Source organism: Scatophagus argus, chromosome 16 (assembly GCF_020382885.2).
Source record: "Scatophagus argus isolate fScaArg1 chromosome 16, fScaArg1.pri, whole genome shotgun sequence".
Lineage (NCBI taxonomy): Eukaryota > Metazoa > Chordata > Actinopteri > Scatophagidae > Scatophagus > Scatophagus argus.
Window position 1 is genome coordinate 20,600,245 of NC_058508.1, and position 19,248 is coordinate 20,619,492.

Consider the following 19,248-nt stretch of genomic DNA (forward strand, 5'->3'; position numbering starts at 1 on the left):
CTGTTTAAGGACAAATACAGCAGAGGATGAAAGGATGAAAACAACATTCATCAATTATCAACGAAGAAACAAGTCATTGCACAAGTCGGACTAAAGTATTACAACAACAAAATGGCTGTACATATATATATATATATATATATTCATAACAGAAAATAACCACATTTATATGATAATGTTTGGTAAATATAAATATTGAAAAACTTGCAGTTTCACAGGATCATTTCAGAAGTTAATGTTAATCACAAATTCAGTGTTAAAAGGTGAATATAAACTGATCCAAACTTAGAACACAATAGACATAAACGTAAACCAGAAATGAAAAAGGAGTGTGAAGTGGATTGTGGGTAAAAGTGTCTGGATTTAGTAAATAAAACAAAAGAGGTTATGGAGGGAAAATTCATTTTGAATACATTCTTTGTGGGCGAAACTAAAAGGAGAAAACTTTAAAGTTATGGTGAAATCAAATGAAATATTTCAAATCATTTTCAGGGTGACGTGTGGTCCAGAGCGCGATGAGCCAGCCTCAGGTTTTCTCTCAGTTCGTCCATTTCTCTCTCTGCTTTGGCCCTCATGACGCTCAGCTCAGTGTGCATGTCCTTGTACTTCTTCGTGGCCGTCCTCTTGTCCTGTGACGGGACATGAGGCCAATAAGGTCATCATTTATCTCTCTTTTTTGTTTTTTAGGATCTTATTTAAGAATAATGACCTAATCGGCTTTCCGTAGTTGCAGAGACATTTATATTTATATGAATGGGTTCTCACCCTTTGCGCCGAGTGCAGTTCGTCCTTCAGAGACGTGATCTCCTGCTTCAGACACTGCACCTCAGACTCCTTCACTCGCAGGGTAATCTGAAAGAAAAACCTCAAACAATCGGCTTCGTGTCTTCATAAGCAAACAAGATCTTCACGCTGAAATGATACCAGAGGGACGAAGGTGTAGGCAACTTGAACTGCGGGTGACCTCTGGTGTCACTAAATGACTTCATGCAAATCAGCATGGAAGCACCTAAATGAAAGTGAAATGACAATAGAGGCCACTGCCCATTCGTATTTTACATTTTTATTAGTCATAGGTGCAGTTACTGACAGTGAACACAAGAGGGAGCCACACACTTTTGGACCAGTTGAATGAACACACGGTCTGTTCTGACATAACGTTTCTGTTTCGTTCCCTTTCCTGACAAGTTAGTCAATATCTTTTCATGATCATTTTTCAGTTTTTCTCATTTGAACTGTTTCCTTCCTGTCCCTCTTCGTCCACGCGGGACTGAATGAAGACCAGACTCACCTCCATTTCATACACGTCCATCCCCTGACTGAGCGGCAACTCGTCCTGCTTCGCCAGAGAGCAAAGTCTGGTGATCTCTGCTGCCAGGTGACCGCTCAGCTCCTGCGAGAGAAACACAACATGAGGATATTCAGGGACTTTAAAGCCCTTTAAAACACACTCAGTGTGTCTGACTTGTTGAGGCGGAATCAAAAAAAGCACCAGAGAAAACTAAGGTTCTAACGTTTTCTAAGAAGTACAGTGGATCTCTGTAGGTGTCAACTGGGTAGAAGAAGAACCCGTAAAAGACTCGTAGCAGAGTGTGTATGAGAGCCCTCACCTGGTTTCTGGTCCTCAGGTCTTGGTTTTCCTGCTGGCACTGGCACAAGGCCTTCCTCTCAGCATCCAGAGCCTGCACAAGATGGCCGTTCTCCAGACACTTCAGAGTGAACTGCTGAGACAGAACCTGGAGCTCCCGCTGGAAGGAGGTCAGCTCCTCGCTTCACAGACACACACACACACACACACACACACACACACACAAACCGTCCATAAGAGTGTGTCAGACAAAACTACTTCTGACCAGGAAAACAAAAGCTTTTTTCTCTGAGCGAACCAAAAGATGCCCAAACATCTGGAAACCCGCACAGAACGTACGTGTGCTGTCTGTAAACGTCCTCCAGGTGTGCGTTTCCTGTCCTGTTCTCAGACTGACATCTCCTCTGCACCTCCCTCTCCAGCTCCAGCCGGTGAGCGTTCTCGATGGCTTCGATTGCTGACAGAAGGCCATGAGGTGATACAAGATTTCGTGAGATGAACTCAGGATTATTAATTGAAACAAACACGCCTTAATGATAACCTTCCAGGCACTTAAACACACAGAAATCTGAAAACGACTCCAGAACTTCATCACAAGTTTCCTTCAGTATCAAAGTTGTGCAGTGACCGTCTGTTCTGTCTGTACTTCCACGAGAACACTACAAACAGGAAGTTTTTAATGGTGCTAATTCACTGAAATGTAAAACAGATGCTGGTTAAAAAAACTTCACTCGCTTTAAAGCCCACAGTTAACTCAGACTCCAGCATGAGAGCCACTTCCTGTTTACATCCCTCAGAGAAATATGAGAACCGAAGTTGCAGAAGTTCATAATAAAAGTCAACAGCATAATGAAGTAAGACAAAGAATAAGTTCAAAGAGTTTAAACCATGATGAGAGCCTCTCCTCACCAGTCGCGGTCGCAGCGCTCTCCTCCTCCAGCAGCCGGTCCCTCTCCACCAGGAGGCGCTCCACTTCCTGTTGGTGTCGACGCTGCAGCTCCTCCACGACCTTCACGTGAGACTCCTCCATGGAGGCAAAGCCGCGCTCGCACGTCACCTGCAGGAACACAAGACGTCCGCACGCTTCATAACCTTCAGAGGGTTTCAGCTTCTCAGCACCAAGTCAAGAAGATCTCATTCTTACCCAGAATTCACGGCTGGACTAAAGCTGCTTTGGATTGAAATGAGTGAGCCACGACTGTTGTAACGGATGTGAAATGATTTAAAGTGTTTTGAAAAACAGCACACATCACATCACCACTCACAATGATTTAACGTAGCCGTGGCTGAAGTGACGCTTCGTGGATCACTTTAACATCATGAGGTATTATGAGATTCGTCTCAGGAAATGGAGGACATTGTCAGAAATTCAGGTGTGTATGTATTGCCTTAATAATAAGTTTCAACAATGTGCTGCTTCACTCTTAAATTACTGTGTAGACAAATTATCCAAGCACTCCATACCTTCAGCTTTTCCATCTCCTTCTCGTGATGCATCCGAACGAAACTCATTTTCCCTTCAAACTCTTCTTTCATCACCTCCTCCACGGCCGTCAGCTGCTCCTCCAGCTCCTCCACTCTCCTCCTCAGCAGTAAAACTTGCTCCGTCTTAAAGCTGGGTTCTGTTTCCTCGTGCGATGCATCACTTTCCTCCGTGTTTTCTTCTCCCGGCTGACCCTCAACACATAACAGTGGGATTTCCATGCAGTCGAGCTCAAGAGACTCATTCGTCTCTTCTTCTGGTGTTTCAGGTGTCTTTTCGACATTTTCTTGCATGGTTTTATCTGCGAGACTTTCATCTGCTACCTGTACCTCGGTATCTGTGTCTTGCGGGTAAATCTCTTCAGTCTGACACGATGTGCTCATCTTATCACCCAGTGACGACTCTTCGAGGTCTGACAGTTTCGCTCTGAGCTCCCGGTTTTCCTCCTCCAAGTCGACACACTTGCTGCAGATGAAAGGAGAAGCGAGCAGTTCCTGTTTGGCTTCCTCGAGCTCCCTCTCGTATTGTGACCGAAGTCGACTTAAATGACAGCAGTACAACGCTTCAGTAGCTGCGGAGTGAATGAAACCAGACCAGGGATGCTCCAAAAGGCCGACGTCGGACAGCCTGTCAGCAATCATCTGGAGTTTGTCCTGTGCAGAGCTGCTGACAGAGGAGGCCAGGTGGTTCAGCAAAGACATTTTCATCTGTGTGATGACTCTGAACTGTTTTATCTCACAGAGCTGATTATCATAATCAAATATCCTGCTTTCATGTGTCTTCTTGGTTTCTGTCACTGTTGCACTTGCAGTATTCCAAATAACATGCCGATCTTTCAAAGCGTCCGTCCCTTCATCCGTCTCAGAAAGTAGACTGTGTCCTAACAGCAGCATTTGTTTCTCCACTATCATTTGTTCTGTCGCCTCAGTAAGAAGCACTTCCACAGGTTCCTCCTCATTGAGCTGGGAGGGACTCAGTTTGTCGAGCAGTGAACTCCAAAACTCTTCCTCCCACTCCAGCTGGCTCACCACTGTGGGCTTCTTCTCCTCACCCTCCCCCTTCCTCAAACCAACGTCCAACTTGTCGATCACCTCCAGTAATTTCTCCAAAGCGTTCAACCTCACGAGTATCACTTCTGTCACTTTCTGCATCCTTTCTTCACCAGAAACACATCTGTTCCCTTTCAACCTCTCCTTCTCCAACTCCTGATTCAACCTCCTGGCGTCAGCCTCCGCCTCTGCTGCTGTTTGCCAGTAAAGTTTCTCAGCCTCCTTCAGCTCCTCGTTTTGCGTCTGGAGCTCCCTGCAGGTCACCTCTGACTGGTTGAGCTGCCTCTCCAGCTCCATCAGCTTGGCCTCAGAGGCCTCCAAACATCGAAGCAGATATCCCTCGGCTTTCTCTGCACACTCTACCTTCTCCTGTCCTGTTCCTTCTGTTTCTGTCAAAACGTTCAGCTGCAGCAGCGCCTCCGTTTCCCTCAGATTCTCCTCCAGGGAAGTGATGAAGGTCTGAGCCTCCAGGAGCTGCTGGTTTCTCAGGCACAGCTCCCTCTCCAGATCTTTCACTCCTGCTTGTCCCAGCTGTTCCACCTCGGGGAGGTGATGGGGTTCATCGTACCTGCTGCTGAGCTCCACCTTCAGCCTCTCTATCTCGCGGTCTGCCTCTGTCAGTTGGTTTAGCATCTCCTGGTTGAGCTGGTTGAGAGCCTCATTCTGGCTCGTGAGCAGCTCCACCTGTTGAGAAAGCTTCCTCACCACCGCCTGGTCAGGAGGGATATGTTGCTCCACACAGCAGTTTAGGGAGTCGTCGTCTCTCTCTGCAGGCTTCTCCAGGATTAGTGAGGTATAGCCGCTGTCATTTATTTGAGTTTCTGAGCTGGGAACCTCCTGACAGTCTCCTCCATTCAGCTGGTTGGTTTCTTCATCACCCTGAGAACGTAAGTCTTGGCTGTCTGAGGCAGGTGATAATAAAGGTGTGGCGACTGTCTCGGGAAGTAAATCTGCCGCTTCTTGTAAGTTTCCCTCTGTATCATGCAGCCAGATGCTGGGTGTGGGCTCCTGCATGCTCAGTCTGATAACGTCCTGCTGTCGTACCAGCTCTCTGGTTTCTTCACATGTGTCCCTCAGGGTCTGTGATGGCTTTTCATTTGTGTCCGACTGGCAAAAAACTGCTTCAGAGCTTAGTGGGGGGTCCGGCTTCAGGAAACACAACAGAGACAAAAGGAATTAGCTAATGCGTGTTAAAGCACAGGCAAAGATTGAAACAATCAAAGCTGATCTCAGTATGATCATCACACAAAAGACATCAACAACTGAGAAGACAAAGCAGCTGAAGCCCAGAATGTGGCAGACCTGCTGCTGATAAAATCCTGCAGAAGTCAGCTGAGCCTCCAGCTCCAGTCTGCGGTGCTCCGACTCTGCCAGCTGGGCCTTCAGATCCTCCACCTTCAAAACACAAAAAGCCTATATGTGTTTTTGTTTCCAACCAAAATAGGAAGTCCAAGAATATCTGGCTGTTTAGCTGCGAGATGTTCAGCTTTCTGCACCAGCCAGTTGCATATTTTCGCGTCCATGTCATAAAGCAAAAAGGTTAACCTGTGAATTTTTCCATGACGTTTTCATGTATTGGAATGAGCTGAAACCAGGTTTAAGGCACTCACCGCCTTCCTGTAGCTGTCCAGCAGCCTCTCCATCTGCACACAGTCTTTGTCTTCAGTACACAGCGGGACGGTCCTGTCCTGTCTGAAAACCGTCTTCTCCACCAGCGTCCAACACTCTTCTATCTCTTCCTCCACTCTCTGCTGTGATGTTGGACTCAGTGCTCTCACGCTGCCCTCTGATGTTTTATCTCCAGTCACCTCCCAACCCAGAGAGATGCCCAGCATGCTCTCGTACCTCCTCCTCCTCTCCTCCCGCCTCTTCCTCCTCTCCAGGTCACCCATCTCCAGCGAGGACAGAGCTTTAGTCCTCTCAGACTCTGAGTCCGGCCTGTTCCGAGGCCTGAAGTCAGCCCAGTCGAAAGTTTTGTAGCGTCCTTCCCGCCGTCGCTCCATCACAGTCCTGTGTTTGGGGTGAGGCTCTCTGTCTGCTGAGACGTCAGCGGAGGGAGAGTCCTGAGTCACATCTGGTTTGAGGAGGCCTTCAGGTGGGCTGCAGGGGCCGCGGTGGCCAGGTAAACTGTACACAACGCAAACGTATGTTTAAGTGGAGGACGGGAAAATATCATAATGTAGAGAACTACGCTATAGCTGAACTATGACTTTGGCTCTGCTGTCTGAGATGTCTTATGTGCATTTCCTTCTGTGCAGTGATACAGAAAGAAAATAGTTCCCATGTGAGGTCTGTGGATTATGTTGTGGAGTAACCAGGTCATGATTTCTGGAAAGAGACATTGCTGAGGAGTTTTTCTAATGTATTTGAACTGTTCCTTTAAACTCAGATCTAAGAGTGGACACTTGTTTTAAATCATCACCCACAACTTAACTGCTTTAAGATTTTATGTCCCACAAGAGTATTTCAGTGCTTGCGTAGCACTGAGCCACACTGAGCCAATTTTTTATTAACATATCTTTGACAAAATGTGGGGAAAGCTGAAGCAAATGATAAATAAACAAAACCCCAAAAAGCTTAATGAGATGTTAATGTGACTTCACCTGGCCACATCGGGGGCGTTAGCTGGATGTACGTTTTTCATCAGCGCCTGGATCCAGTTCTTTCGTATCCCAGAAGTCATGGCTGACAATGTGTAGACGCCCTTTGGGGTCTAAGACAGAAAAACATTTAACTGAACTTCTTCTTCACGCTGAAGACGTTTTGTTCTGTTTTTTTATGAGCTGTTGTCTTACGTGGATCTGAAAGCCGTAGTTCCTCTGCACCTCATACTCAGACACATTAAAACACTTTGTTAGGTCGATTTCTCCTTCACGGTCTGAAGCCTGAGGGGAGAAAACAGAGGACATGTTATCATCTTCTAAAAGTAGACACTTCTTAGTTGTATTTTAAAAAAAGGTTTCACAATACCTCTTCAGCTATTGAGTCCTTGTAGTACCTCAGACTGTCAGTCGACAGCACAAACCAAAACTTCTTCCACTTGAGGGAAGCAGAAGACAAATAAAAGTTAATGCAGTCAAGTGGACGTTAGCAAATCCAAATCAATAAGTGAACTTCAGTTTAGAAATGTGTTTTTTACCTGTCCATTTTCATCCAGTTTGACCATCCAGCCTTTTTTGAAGTTTAATAAATCTGGCTGTGAAGAGGACACAATGAAAATGACACCGTAAAAATACAATAGTTATATAACAAATAGTTAAACTCAACCAAGTAAAATCCTGTTTTAACATTAATGCTGGAGTCAGAATCGTCTGACGAGATCAGATTTAACAGTACAACAGTCAACAGGGACATTTTGCTGCACTGTACTTCACTGAGTACTGCATTTCCACTTCCTCCCACAGTACAAAAGTGAAGTCAAAATATCCCTGATACGACTGCTGCCATCTTGTGATGTCATTTGGAGCCAGAGCCTGTGCAGTAGTAATTGGGAGGTGGAGCTCCAGCATCGAGTTAATTACTAAATGGTAATCTGGTGACTCACCGTCATGACGGTGTCCGACGTCCTACGGTCCAGAGACCGGGATCGTCTCTGGGGTGGGGGAGCAGTCAGTCGGGCTATGTCTCCACATGACTGAAGTTTCTGTAGGGGAGGGGCAAAATAGTCAAATGAGTGTGAAATTATGACATTATATCAGAAGCCGGTTTCCACTGATGTGAAGACGTGACGTGTTTTCTCAGTCAGGACGGTGGCTGTTTGTGAGTGCAGCCTGCATTCCATCAGCCAGAGTAACCGATAGTCTGGAGGCTTGGCAGGGCTGTCAGCTGCGAGGATTAGGCCTGCTGTAGAGCACTGCGGGGAGCCCGGCAGGCTTTTCTGCACTGCCTGTTAAACTCTTACTCACATCACCACTGAACCGCGCATGAACTGACTGCATTTTGTTTGCACAATGCAAGAAGAAGTCTTAAAGGCTGCATAATCCCTGATACTCTTTTTGTCTTTCGTTCCAAAATGATGCCACAAGTGCGAGAAACTGAGCGCCGTTCCTCGCGTTCAGGTTTCGTGCTGCAGAGTCTCTTTCGAGTCTGGATTAGAAAACATTTAATGAAACAAGGGTACGTTTTTTTTGTTTACTCGAGCCTATTGAAAAGATTCATTCTTCCCTCTTACATAACCACTTTAACGGGAAAAAATGACCACTTTAATCGTTACAGAACATTCTTTGTATTTTTTTTTTTTTTCTCCTGGCATTTACATTGAAAACTATCCAAGGACACAACACACGGGGAACACAGCGATCTGACTGCTGTGTGAACTGATCTTTTTTTTTCCCTTCCTGAACAATCAGTGACCGCTGCAGACAGAGCCCGTCCTCTGTTTTGTGAAGAAGCCTCCCGAAGCCGTGGGGAGGAGTGAGGAGGGGGAGGCCGTCTTGGGAATCTCAGCTCTGAGGCCTGAATGAACTCCGGACGGGCTCCTTTGACCTTCTCCTGGTTACCAAAACAAACGCACCCAAAGACACATAAATCACCACATGGGATAAAAAACGTGGTGGATTTCAAAGGCGAATCCTCAGGAATGAGCCTGTGTGTTTAATCAAAGATTAACAGCTGCCACAGCGACGACCATCTGTGTCGCGCTGTCAACAGGACTGCACTGGCTTCGGCCACTTGAACGAACCGAAGAAACTAAACTAGGATTAAACTGTTTTGTAACTCCGAGCTGATGTGAGCAGACCTGAAAAATCCAGCAACGATTGCATCAACTCACAGGGAGGACAGAACAGAACATCTGAACAAAACTGAGCAGCAGATCTTAAACATATAACACAGAGAATGAACTATTACAGCAAAACAATCTAAACAAAACACAAGAGAAGCTTGTGAGAACCAACACCACAAAGAAAAGTTCAACTTAGTCCAGCTCTCTGTGGCTTGCTGGACAAATGGTATCACAAAGCTCAGGTGTGTCATAAAGAAGTTTTAACAAGACGTGCCAAAAGTTTTCTGATTTCACACTGTATGTCTAATATGTGCTGTTTTGTGGCTGCGAGTAGTTTGTAGTTTGGATCGTTTTCTTCACTAAGAACGGACTGAAGTAAACCTGGTTTAACTGGTGATCCTGCTTTATGTAACATCCTGTGGACTGTTGATGCTTCGTGTTTGTGTTTTGTTGATCCTGTCACACACAGACAGATGCTTGTCAAGGTCTACTCACCTCTTTAATCACCAGCCTGACAACTCACAGTGACTATCACTCACAAACAGATGTGCACTTGGGAAGGAGCTGCGCACATTCTGAGCCTCCCCACAGTTTATCAGGCCCAGTAAACACGGGCCGTCACGTGAGTTTTGAGATAAAGAGTCCCTCCCGACATTACACTGGATGTCCTTTTAGCTTTGAGGAATCCCTGGAAAAAAATCTGTCAGAGGAATGTCGTCTCCCGGATTACAACACACAACAGGAGGCAGCCTGAACGCCTTCAGGGCATCAAAACCAGTTCTGTTCACAAACAAAACGAAGCTCTGAATGAATCACGGCCTCGCGCTCCCACCTGCCAACACACGCACCCACTCATGCCTCGACACGGCAGGATCCACTCATCCACGTGTTTCACGCCAAAGTCTCATCATTTTCTTTTCAGCGCTCAGCGTGGGCTGACTGTGGGCCACTACGACAGGAAACACTTAAAGGAACGAGGGTCTCGTGTGATTTTAGATTTACTTCTTCCAGCCGTCGTCAGCGTTGGATCATCTCTGACCTTCAGCGTTGAAGTGACATCTTCCTCTGCGTAACACCTGGTTTTGTGAGTCATGATCATGTCCAGTCCAGCCCACAGCCCAGCCCAGTACAGCCTGGATTCAGTAACTGGGCTGAACCATGACGCACCCACACTGAGATTAATCACTATGATTATTACACAGGAGCTCAGTAATGTTAAACCTGACTCCTAATTCACATTCCTATTATATTCTGACCCACGTGAACACACTTTTATTGTTGTAACTGTACATTTACAACAATAAAAGTCATTTCACTGCATGGTTAAAACACAATGCCGTGTATTGCCACACAACAACGTGACATTAGGCATCCTGGATCAGTGGCTCGCAATCTTTTTCAGTCAAAATAAATTAAAAATTAAAAAAATTATTCTCCTCATTTGCTGTAAACCCCCCTGGAACTCTCTCAAGGACCCCTGGAACCCCCTTGGATCCCACTTTGAGGACCGCCAGGCGGTTCAGGACAGTCATTGTGTTCCTTTTTCCTAATGGCAGACAACTGAATTCATAACTGAAGATAATTTTAGCCTTGAGTTTTGACTTTTGTGTGTGTCATGTAATGGCGGCCACACCCACTGTAGCCATGTGACCACACCCACATCCCCAGATCCTCAGTCCACTCAGTCTCATCAGGTTCATCTCAGACAATCGTCCATCCGAACAAAACTACTTCATCCTCACTGACTCAGACAGGGAAACAAACCAGTCAGCTGTCATGACAGTCGGTTACCTTTTGATTGTTAATTAAATTAAAAGGTTAATAAGGGGCCAGTGCTGAAGGTTTTAAGCTGCACAAATTGATTCGAGTGAGGGATTTCCCCAAGACAGCCACTGCAGCCTGGGTCTGATTGTCAGTACTGGCAAAACATTTAACAACATTTTGGGAAATATACTTCCTTGCCAACAATTTTATGAGAAGGTATCAACTGATATCAACATGTCTCCCCTGGTTGCCCGGTAACCTCACGGCTACGGCCCCTCCCTTAAAAACCACAACATGCCAGTTTTTACACTCTCCTCATGCACTATACAAACAAAATATAACATATTAATTAATGAGCTTTAGAGGGAGTGGAAGGTGGATTGAGGTTTGGACGGAGTCGGGCTCGTCGTGTTAGCCTTTAACGCACAGACACGAGGATGATTTCGATCATCTCCATGCGAGGATGGAAGCAGGAGCAGGAATCGTATCAAACTGCTCCTCTAACATTTGCTGGATGATCAGTCTGAACAGGTGACCTTATGAAACTTGCAGAAACTTGCAGAAATTAAACATGTTATTTTGGTGAGCTGAAAGTGGTTTGAACAGCTATTGTATGTTGTGTAACAAAACATGCCTCCTGCATGACTAACTCTGGAGGTATTTTGGGTGCTGGGAGGAGACCCCGAGACAGACCCAGAACATGTTGGAGGAATTACTGATGAGACAAATATCTACTGAAAATCAAATATATCCAAATTTGGTGACTGAAAGGAACTTCTGGACAGTAGCTTCTCCTGGCTGTTAGCTCTGACTTTCAGCTCTGCATCCCAATCTGGTACACCAAACCAAAGCCCCAGAAACAAACCTGAGCTGTGAAGCGATTTTGGCCTAGTGGCCACATTGGGTATTACAACTTGTACTTTGGGGGGGCTCGTTCATCTTCGGTATGTCAGAAAATAAATGAATAGTTTGACTTGTGTGGGCGTTGTGTGAAACTTGTGGTTACCTCTCGTTTGTTGATGCGAGCTTCACTCCTGCCCTTCCTGGAAACGGCCGTCCCCACTTCCTGCTCTTTCTCGGCCGCCTGCAATCCCAGCAGCCGCTCTGTTGAGCTGGAAAACATAACACTAATGAGTGAAAAACCTTGGACAAGCACATATCTGTATCTACGGGTGGCTTTCCTGACACCGCTAGCACACAGGTGGCTTCTGGCATAATTTCCAGCAGCGTAACGCAGAGGATGACAGCTTGATAATAGACTCCTCACAGCACCTGTGCAGCAGAAAAGAGCCTGGAGGACACCCAGTGCAGATCTTTCTCCGAGTGTCACCGCTGCTATTGTTGCTGCTGAGAGCCTAAATACGAGCTGACATCCTTCCCGCTGGTGTCAGAGGTGTTTAGTGTGGAAGCAGAGCAGGAATAAAACAGGCCCAAAGTAACCTGATATAATGTATACACAACTGTCAGATGATGAAAAGCAAAGCTGTCAGTTAACAGTTGGGATGAGGATCAGCGGGTTTTGTACATGCTGATGTGCTCTTGAGTTGGTAATTTAAGTCTGTTTTGATTGCAGTATTTTGTTATATTCAACAAAAGTTCCAGTTTGGTGGGCTGTTTTTGGGCACAGCTATGAACTGCATCTGAATCCAGTGCTGAAATAATTACTCCACATGCTGTTTCTCATCACTTTCATCATTAATTGTTAATTAAAAGACCATTTGCTTTTTGTAGCTTTTCCAATTTGGGGATTTTCAGCTTCCTTTTTTATCTTTGATGATGTCCTAAAATAACTTACAACTTGTCTGACAAAAGAAACTATTTTAAGATGTTTGTTCCTGCACCCAAAACCTATGATTGGTATTTATCTTGAGTTTGTAGAGTAAATGATTGATTCTTTAATCAAAAAAAATAATCAGTAGATTAATTAAGCCGACAGCCATGCTAGCAGCTCTGTAAGGCTGTACTTACCCACAGCAGTGCTTTGAGCTAAATGCTAATGTCAGTCAGTACACTACCATCCAGGCACACTGTTTAGCATGATCACCATCTTAGCTTAGCGTGTTAGCATGATAACATTAGCTGATTGGCATTAAATGCAAAGTACAGTTTTGCAGATATTTGGTCCAAAACCAAAGTGTTAGATAAGCTGAAATTTTCACCAGCTGGTGGCGCTAGACAAAAAGTCAGTGACTTGTTAAACTTTTTCATCCAGTGAGGACAGTGGATATCTGCACTGAAAGTCATGGCAGGTATTCCAGTGTGGAGTTAAGAAATAGTAGAGACAAGATGTTCACCTGTTTGCTAAAAGTGAAATATTATCAAAAAACAATAACTGGAGTATTTAATTTTCTTTATCTCAATGAGAATATCTGACAAACAGACACATAGAAACATGAAACATGTTGAACTCTGTCCTTACGTGTTTGCACTTGAGCCGACAGTTACTGTCTCTCTAAGTTAACTGAGGTAACTTTCAGTACATTAGAAACAGCTTAACTTCTGTAATCTTCTCTTGAGCCTGATGTTTCAGGGTCCGCTGACAGGCCTTGTGCCCCGAGCTTTAAGCTGAAGTCGACTTCCTCTGACAGGCAGGCAGACAGTCAGCATTAAGGTCCTGAGAAACAATGCTGCAGATATCTAATTACACCAGCCTTTCGGAATTTCTGGCCTTATTTGGGGGGGCATTAAGTATTTTCTGTTTTTGTTTCCCAAAAAGGCAAAGAGTGAAGAAATGATGAATTCTCCTCATGTGACCAGTTTGCATGCTGCTGGGGCACAAACTGGGAGGGTTTCTTTAAGCTAAATTTAAAAATGTGGCAGTCAGATCTCTAATGGAGGGGTAGAGTGGGAGCCTTTGATCTGTGTTTAGCGGTGTGTGATGGCTTTATACTGGGGGGGGAGCACAGAGGCATTGGATGTCCTTTGTGCTAATTGCTTGCACATTTACCCCTTTTCCTCTGCCAAGGCCCTTTAAATGGCTGTTACCCACAGAACACATGCAAACATATGAATATAAACAGCGGACTGCTGCCAAACACAACATATAGAACAGTTATTTACAGACCCTGTGTACAGAACTGGCTGTAAATTGTCAGCCTACCCCTGATTCCTTTCTGACTTTATGTCCTGGCTCTGGTTCTTGTTGTTCACTGATGTTTGGATGCTGTTACTGTTCCCACCAGCCACCAAGTCCAAAGATCCAACTGGAGTAACAACACTAACATCCAAGCTCGGAGAGTCCGTGGACACTGGGCACAGGTAGGCAGATGTGTTGCCTGGATATAAAAAGCAACACAAAAAGGATTTCAGGCCGTTAGATCCACTGAGGGCAGGAAGTCATGTCTGAAGTAGCTGTTGTTGGAAGCCGTTTCTTTAACACGTAACCCCAACTCTCTTTTAAACGGCCAGCAGCCAACAAGCGGGATGAAATCATTCCTTTTTAATCAGGGTTCACACTGCAGCCAGTGGCACAAAACCTCCATTGTTTTCCCTCTTAACATGTCACCTAATGATATACAACATTCTTCTCAAGGTTAGGAAATGAACTCAAAGTTAATGGAGGCAAGTCAAGAAGTTTTTATGAACAAAAACATCAGTTGCTAAGTGGTTTGTAGCGGTTTGATAATTAAATTTGTTCTGGTTCAAAACAGCCAGTTAGGACACTCCTGTAGAAAACAATGAAATCAATCTAGTTTTGTCGCTGATACGGAAAGACACTAAAAACGCTCTGTGCGACTGCAGAGCTGAGTGATACTCGTCTTTCTCCACATTACACACAATTATTTAACTCATCATAAATATAAAAAGAGGGTTTAGTGCAGCTTTGAGTGCATTTTTAGAACTGATCCTCATTTCCTCGAAAAACTGATCTGTATTATCTTGAAGACTTAAATGACAGTCAAGGAGACCAGTGACAAGAGGGAACCCTGACGGATGATCATCTCTTAGGTCTGGTGTAAGACCTCTATCGCTCTGATGAAACAGCCTATCGGCACAGCCAGCAGGAGTCGATCCAGACCTTTATTACAGGACCTTTCCAGACCCAGCAATAAGTCTGACGCCAGATGGGTGCTGCTGTCCACTTTGTCACAGCACAAAGCTCCAGTAACGACGAAAACCTGTCCTGTGCAAACCATCAAGCCTATTAGGACTTGTTTAAGAGGTCTTTTATGGATCATGTTGGACTTTTATGGTGCCTGAAGGTTAGAGACACACACTTTTTTCTGCTGTCTGTTTCTGTCCGTCAGTCAGTGTTTATGTAACTCAGCTTCCTGCTAAAACTCCTGCAGCTCAGTTCCCATGATGACAAAAGATGAAATGTAGAAGCTGTAAGTGTGGGAACATCTGCAGGATGTTAGGACAGTGCGAGAGGACAGGAAGTGGCTATGACTGTGTGTTTTGTGTGTTTTGCCTCTGCTACACCTGCAGGGGTCTTGTCCAGGCCTGGGGGATCCATGTCTGTCACGGTCCACATGGGGCTTACACCCGGTCCCCTGCCCCGCTGGTCTTCCTGCCACCGGCCGGATTCTGCAGCGATCTCAGAAAAACTTGGATCAGTTGCAGCCATCTTTGCTGGACTTGGTTCCTAGTGTTAGAAAATAAAAAAGATGATTAGTTTTTATTTGTTTGTTTTATTTATTTATTTTTTTGTTTGTTTGTTTTTTTCTGTCAGCTGGTGGGCCCTCAACTTTGGTCCACACTGAAACATCTCAACAAAGACTGGAGCTGGTAGCATGACTGTAGTCTCTTAGCATTGCTTGTGCATTAGTGGACATTTTTGTCTTATACTGTTCCAAGATGAAAGGTCAGGGGTCTCCAAAAACATCTGAGCACCATGAATATTTATGCTGAGTTTCATGACAGTCAGATCTCCTATGCTAGCTGAACGTACAGCTAGCAGGAAAAACACAACGTGTGCGTAAATTCGTACTGAAGCATTTGACGGAATTTGCTACCTGAGTGGCAACGGGTTCCACTTTCCGTTTTTTCTTCTGATTCTGCCTGTTAGTCTGCAGATAGACGGCAAGCTGTTCACTCCACCTGGTAAACAAAGACAGAAACAGCAGAGACAAAGACATCAGTCGAGTGGATACAGGAAACCAGATTACTTCCTGCTCCTGCCGTTCTTCTCCAGTTCTACACTGACCCGTTGATGATCTCTTTGTTGTCGCCACGGATGAATATTTCCCGCTCCGGCGTGACGATGCAGAGTGCGTTTCTCTGGCCCGTCCTGGGCTCTGCATCAGTGATCTCTGTGCACAGATTCATGTTCACCGTCCCCTGTGGCAACGTGCTCGGCTGGAGGAGAATCAGATCACATCTATATGACTCAAGCAGAGGTTTGACCGAAACTGTGTTGCTCTTACTGTTACACAGAAAGGATTTTGTGGTGTTAACAGTGGAATAAAGAGATGAGGGAATGAGATTTGAGGGGATCACAGAGAGAGGGGGATGTGTGCATTAGACGACAGGCTAAGCCCAAATCATCTGCTGCGGTTTTGCACACGACATCTGGCCTAAAGATGCCTCCGTGATCCCAACTGTAAATGCAGATGCACACACAGAGCGGGATTTACTGTTCACTGTATATTTTTGTGTTTGGTTTCACTATCTTACCAGTTCATCCAGGGCAAAGCTCAGGCTGCCGTGTTCATACAGGATAAAGAAGCGCCGCTGCCATTTCTGACATTGAGACAAAGCAAACAAAATCACTACAGCACCGCTTTTTTGTCGAGGAAAAAGTCACAGTGCAGAACTGCTGAATGCTTCTGAATTTCAGCTCGGTTTCGTCATGTCCTACCCTTGACCTCTGCATCGGGTTGTCAAAGTCTGTCCCCTCAGGAGCCAAACACAGCCAGCCTCCATAGATGGGCTTTGCCTGTAATCCATGGGGACAGAGCAGTTAGCATTCAGCCTCTGAAGAACTGAAGCACGGGCTGTGAAGAGCTGAAACAATTAGTCGATTCTGGCTGCTATTTATAGAATCAATGGTTTAAGTCATTTTTTCCAGCAAAAATGCCAAACATTCCCTGGTTCCTGTGTCTCAAATGTGAGCACTTGATCCTGTCGCTCTGAACTAGAGTTGGGCACTCATTTCTGTTTTCAATATCATCCAATCATGGTTACTTGAGATCGCAGACGGACGACTGCAGTTTCCCCAAGTCCAAGGTGACGTCTTCAGATCACTTGTTTTGTCCAAAAGATATTAATTTTACTGTTACGTCAGACAAAGAAATCAGCAGACTTTCATATCAGAGGCATGAATGTATTGGCATTATTCCTTCAAGAATGTCTTAAAACAGTTCATTTTCATGCAATTTGACTTTTTTGAAAATCTGTCTATTTGTGGTGCTTTATTTATTTATTTATTCACGTTTTGTGTGAATGCGACCAACAGTTTTTACAGGGTGCATAAAAATGAAATAAATAGCTCACTGATGTCCCAAATGGGCTGAGACATTTTGAAGAGGGGAATGCACAGATAAACCAGTAAGAGACATATCACCGACTGTTCTATCCAAGCAGTCTGCGCAGTCATATTTTCAATATGTTAAAACAGTATAGAGATGCTCAATATTTATAGCAAAAAACCTCAACTTTTTCTCAATGAGCACAGCTGACTGATGTGTTAGAGTAATACTGTGTAGGCTGTTTGTAGGTTGAGCAACAACGCTGAAATTACAGGGCACAGAGAAGCAGGCAGGGGGACAGAGTAATAACATATTTCAACAATGTGAGGCATGTAGGAAGCCGTCGTGATTATCTCCTTACATCACCTGCACACGACAGACCTGCAGGAACAATGTTTTCAGATGCAGCGCTGCTGTCAATGTGCACAGGAATTATACAGGACTTGTTCATTCTGTTGTAACATTTAGTCGACTACCAGCATGTGGACTGAGAGAGCATCTGGATACTACATGTTTCAGTGCCGCCCTGAAGAAAATGTTTGAGGTGCTCGTACTTTACTTTAGTATTTCCATTTTATGGAACTTTTCCCTTCTCCTCTTCTACTTTTCAAATACGCATGTTTAACTTCTCAACAGGACATTGCTTTTCAGTACATTTTCAATATGTTACAGAAAAATTATTTTGGTGGAGTGGAAGAGTAGAATCTTATATTTCACTTTTCACAAATGCAAACTCTTCCCAGCATTACTTTGTATCCTTGACAGAAAAGAAGTGTTGGGTTGGTACAACTCTTTCCACCATTACTAACTGAGAAAGAGAAAGTGCAAATAATTTAAGGTAGCATAATCTAACTTCAGCATGTGGAATATATGCCAGAATGAAAGCAGCGATTATCATTGTTTCATTAATGGAAAACAACATAAAGCTGACACATTTGATTTTATTTTACCAGAAAAGACTTTCGGTAGAGAAAACACTGAGTGTAAATGTTTAAAACATGGAACAAATCCGTGAAACAGAGGCAGGATTTGGCAAAGCCTGAACCTACTATTTTAATCTTGTAAATAAAAATTAGACAAATTCAGGTTTAAAACAATCTTGAACAATAAAATTACACCACTCTGCTCTCGGTCCTTCTGTTAACAGATCACGTGAAAACAATCCCCCGTCTGACCCCCCCTCCCCTTGTTAATAATTTGTGTACAGTCCCTAATTTAACCAAAATTGCGGATTTTTACGCAGCGTCGATTAACGGGTTAGCTAATCGGTTTACATAAAAAATTTAAATGAAAACTTAAATTTTACGTTTTCACTTTAAATGTTAGTGTGTTTTCGTATTTCAATGGTAAAATAAATGATTTAACGTTGCGTTAACAGAAGAAAAATAGCTCACAGGTGTACAATTCTGAATAAGTGTAGACATCTACGTCGAATATAAGTTACTAAACTGCCTTTTCTGGATGTTTCAAAAAAACTTTGTTCTTCAAGAGTAATTTTAGGTTAACACTTCCACACTTTTAAATGAATTAACTAGCTGTCACATTAGCTGACGACGAGTGTAGTAGTTACCTGCTCCATGTCATGGTCGTTCAACAGATGCAGTTCGCGGGACTTGAAGCAGTTCTGGCATTTACTTTTATTAAAAATGTTGGCTTGAAATTTGTTACACGGACTCGTCGCCTTTTCGCCCGACATGTTTCAGTCAGCGAAGCTCTCCTCTGCCGGTGAACAGTCCAAACGCGCCGTCTTCCTCCGGTACTCGGCATTGAATGAGACGGCTTGCCCTCAACAAACATCTGTCAAACACAGCTCAGCCCGTGTTACTGCTGTCGTCATGGATATGTCGCAGGACGTGACAACTTCCGGTCGCAACCTACAAAATAAAACTATCAGCTATCGTTTCTTTTCCTCTTTGTCCGCATCTCAAGCACAGTGACCTTATGGTTTGATTAGTAGCTGCGCAAGTATGAGCTACAACTGATTTCCTCTCATGCTCGCCTAATCCAAACAACACATTTTCATTAATAAACGAATTTTTCCAGTTAGTTTCGGTACGCTGAATGTTTGTGCTGTATTTAAGGATTTTTCTTCCACTTTAACGCTAAACTGTGTAATTACAAACAACAGTTGTAGGGATATTGATCAAGGGTACATAAAACATGAAATAACAAAAAGAAATCGAAGGTTTATATGATCAGCTGAGCATCAGTTCAGTCTTTGGAGAGCTTTG

At 44.3% G+C, this 19,248-nt stretch overlaps 1 protein-coding gene across 2 annotated transcripts; it reads right to left on the bottom strand.

Annotated features, from left to right (window-relative positions):
• Positions 1 to 183: 183 nt before the first annotated feature.
• LOC124072909 (myosin phosphatase Rho-interacting protein-like) lies at positions 184 to 18,819 on the bottom strand. Of its 2 annotated transcripts, none has more exons than XM_046414691.1 (22): positions 18,588 to 18,819; positions 16,408 to 16,485; positions 16,224 to 16,289; positions 15,754 to 15,905; positions 15,563 to 15,647; positions 15,030 to 15,192; positions 13,708 to 13,882; positions 11,614 to 11,719; positions 7,665 to 7,763; positions 7,260 to 7,316; positions 7,091 to 7,159; positions 6,916 to 7,005; positions 6,724 to 6,833; positions 5,731 to 6,247; positions 5,423 to 5,515; positions 3,053 to 5,266; positions 2,498 to 2,645; positions 1,928 to 2,045; positions 1,611 to 1,770; positions 1,292 to 1,393; positions 766 to 852; positions 184 to 629 (listed from the first exon to the last, which is right to left on the bottom strand). In XM_046414691.1, exons 1-22 carry the CDS (start codon positions 18,711 to 18,713, stop codon positions 489 to 491), a joined length of 4,956 nt encoding a protein of 1,651 aa, XP_046270647.1. In that variant the 5' UTR covers positions 18,714 to 18,819; the 3' UTR covers positions 184 to 488. The 2 variants fall into 2 exon arrangements, with proteins under 2 accessions (XP_046270647.1, XP_046270648.1); XM_046414692.1 differs by having other exon boundaries at positions 13,726 to 13,882; positions 18,588 to 18,818.
• Positions 18,820 to 19,248: the final 429 nt, after the last annotated feature.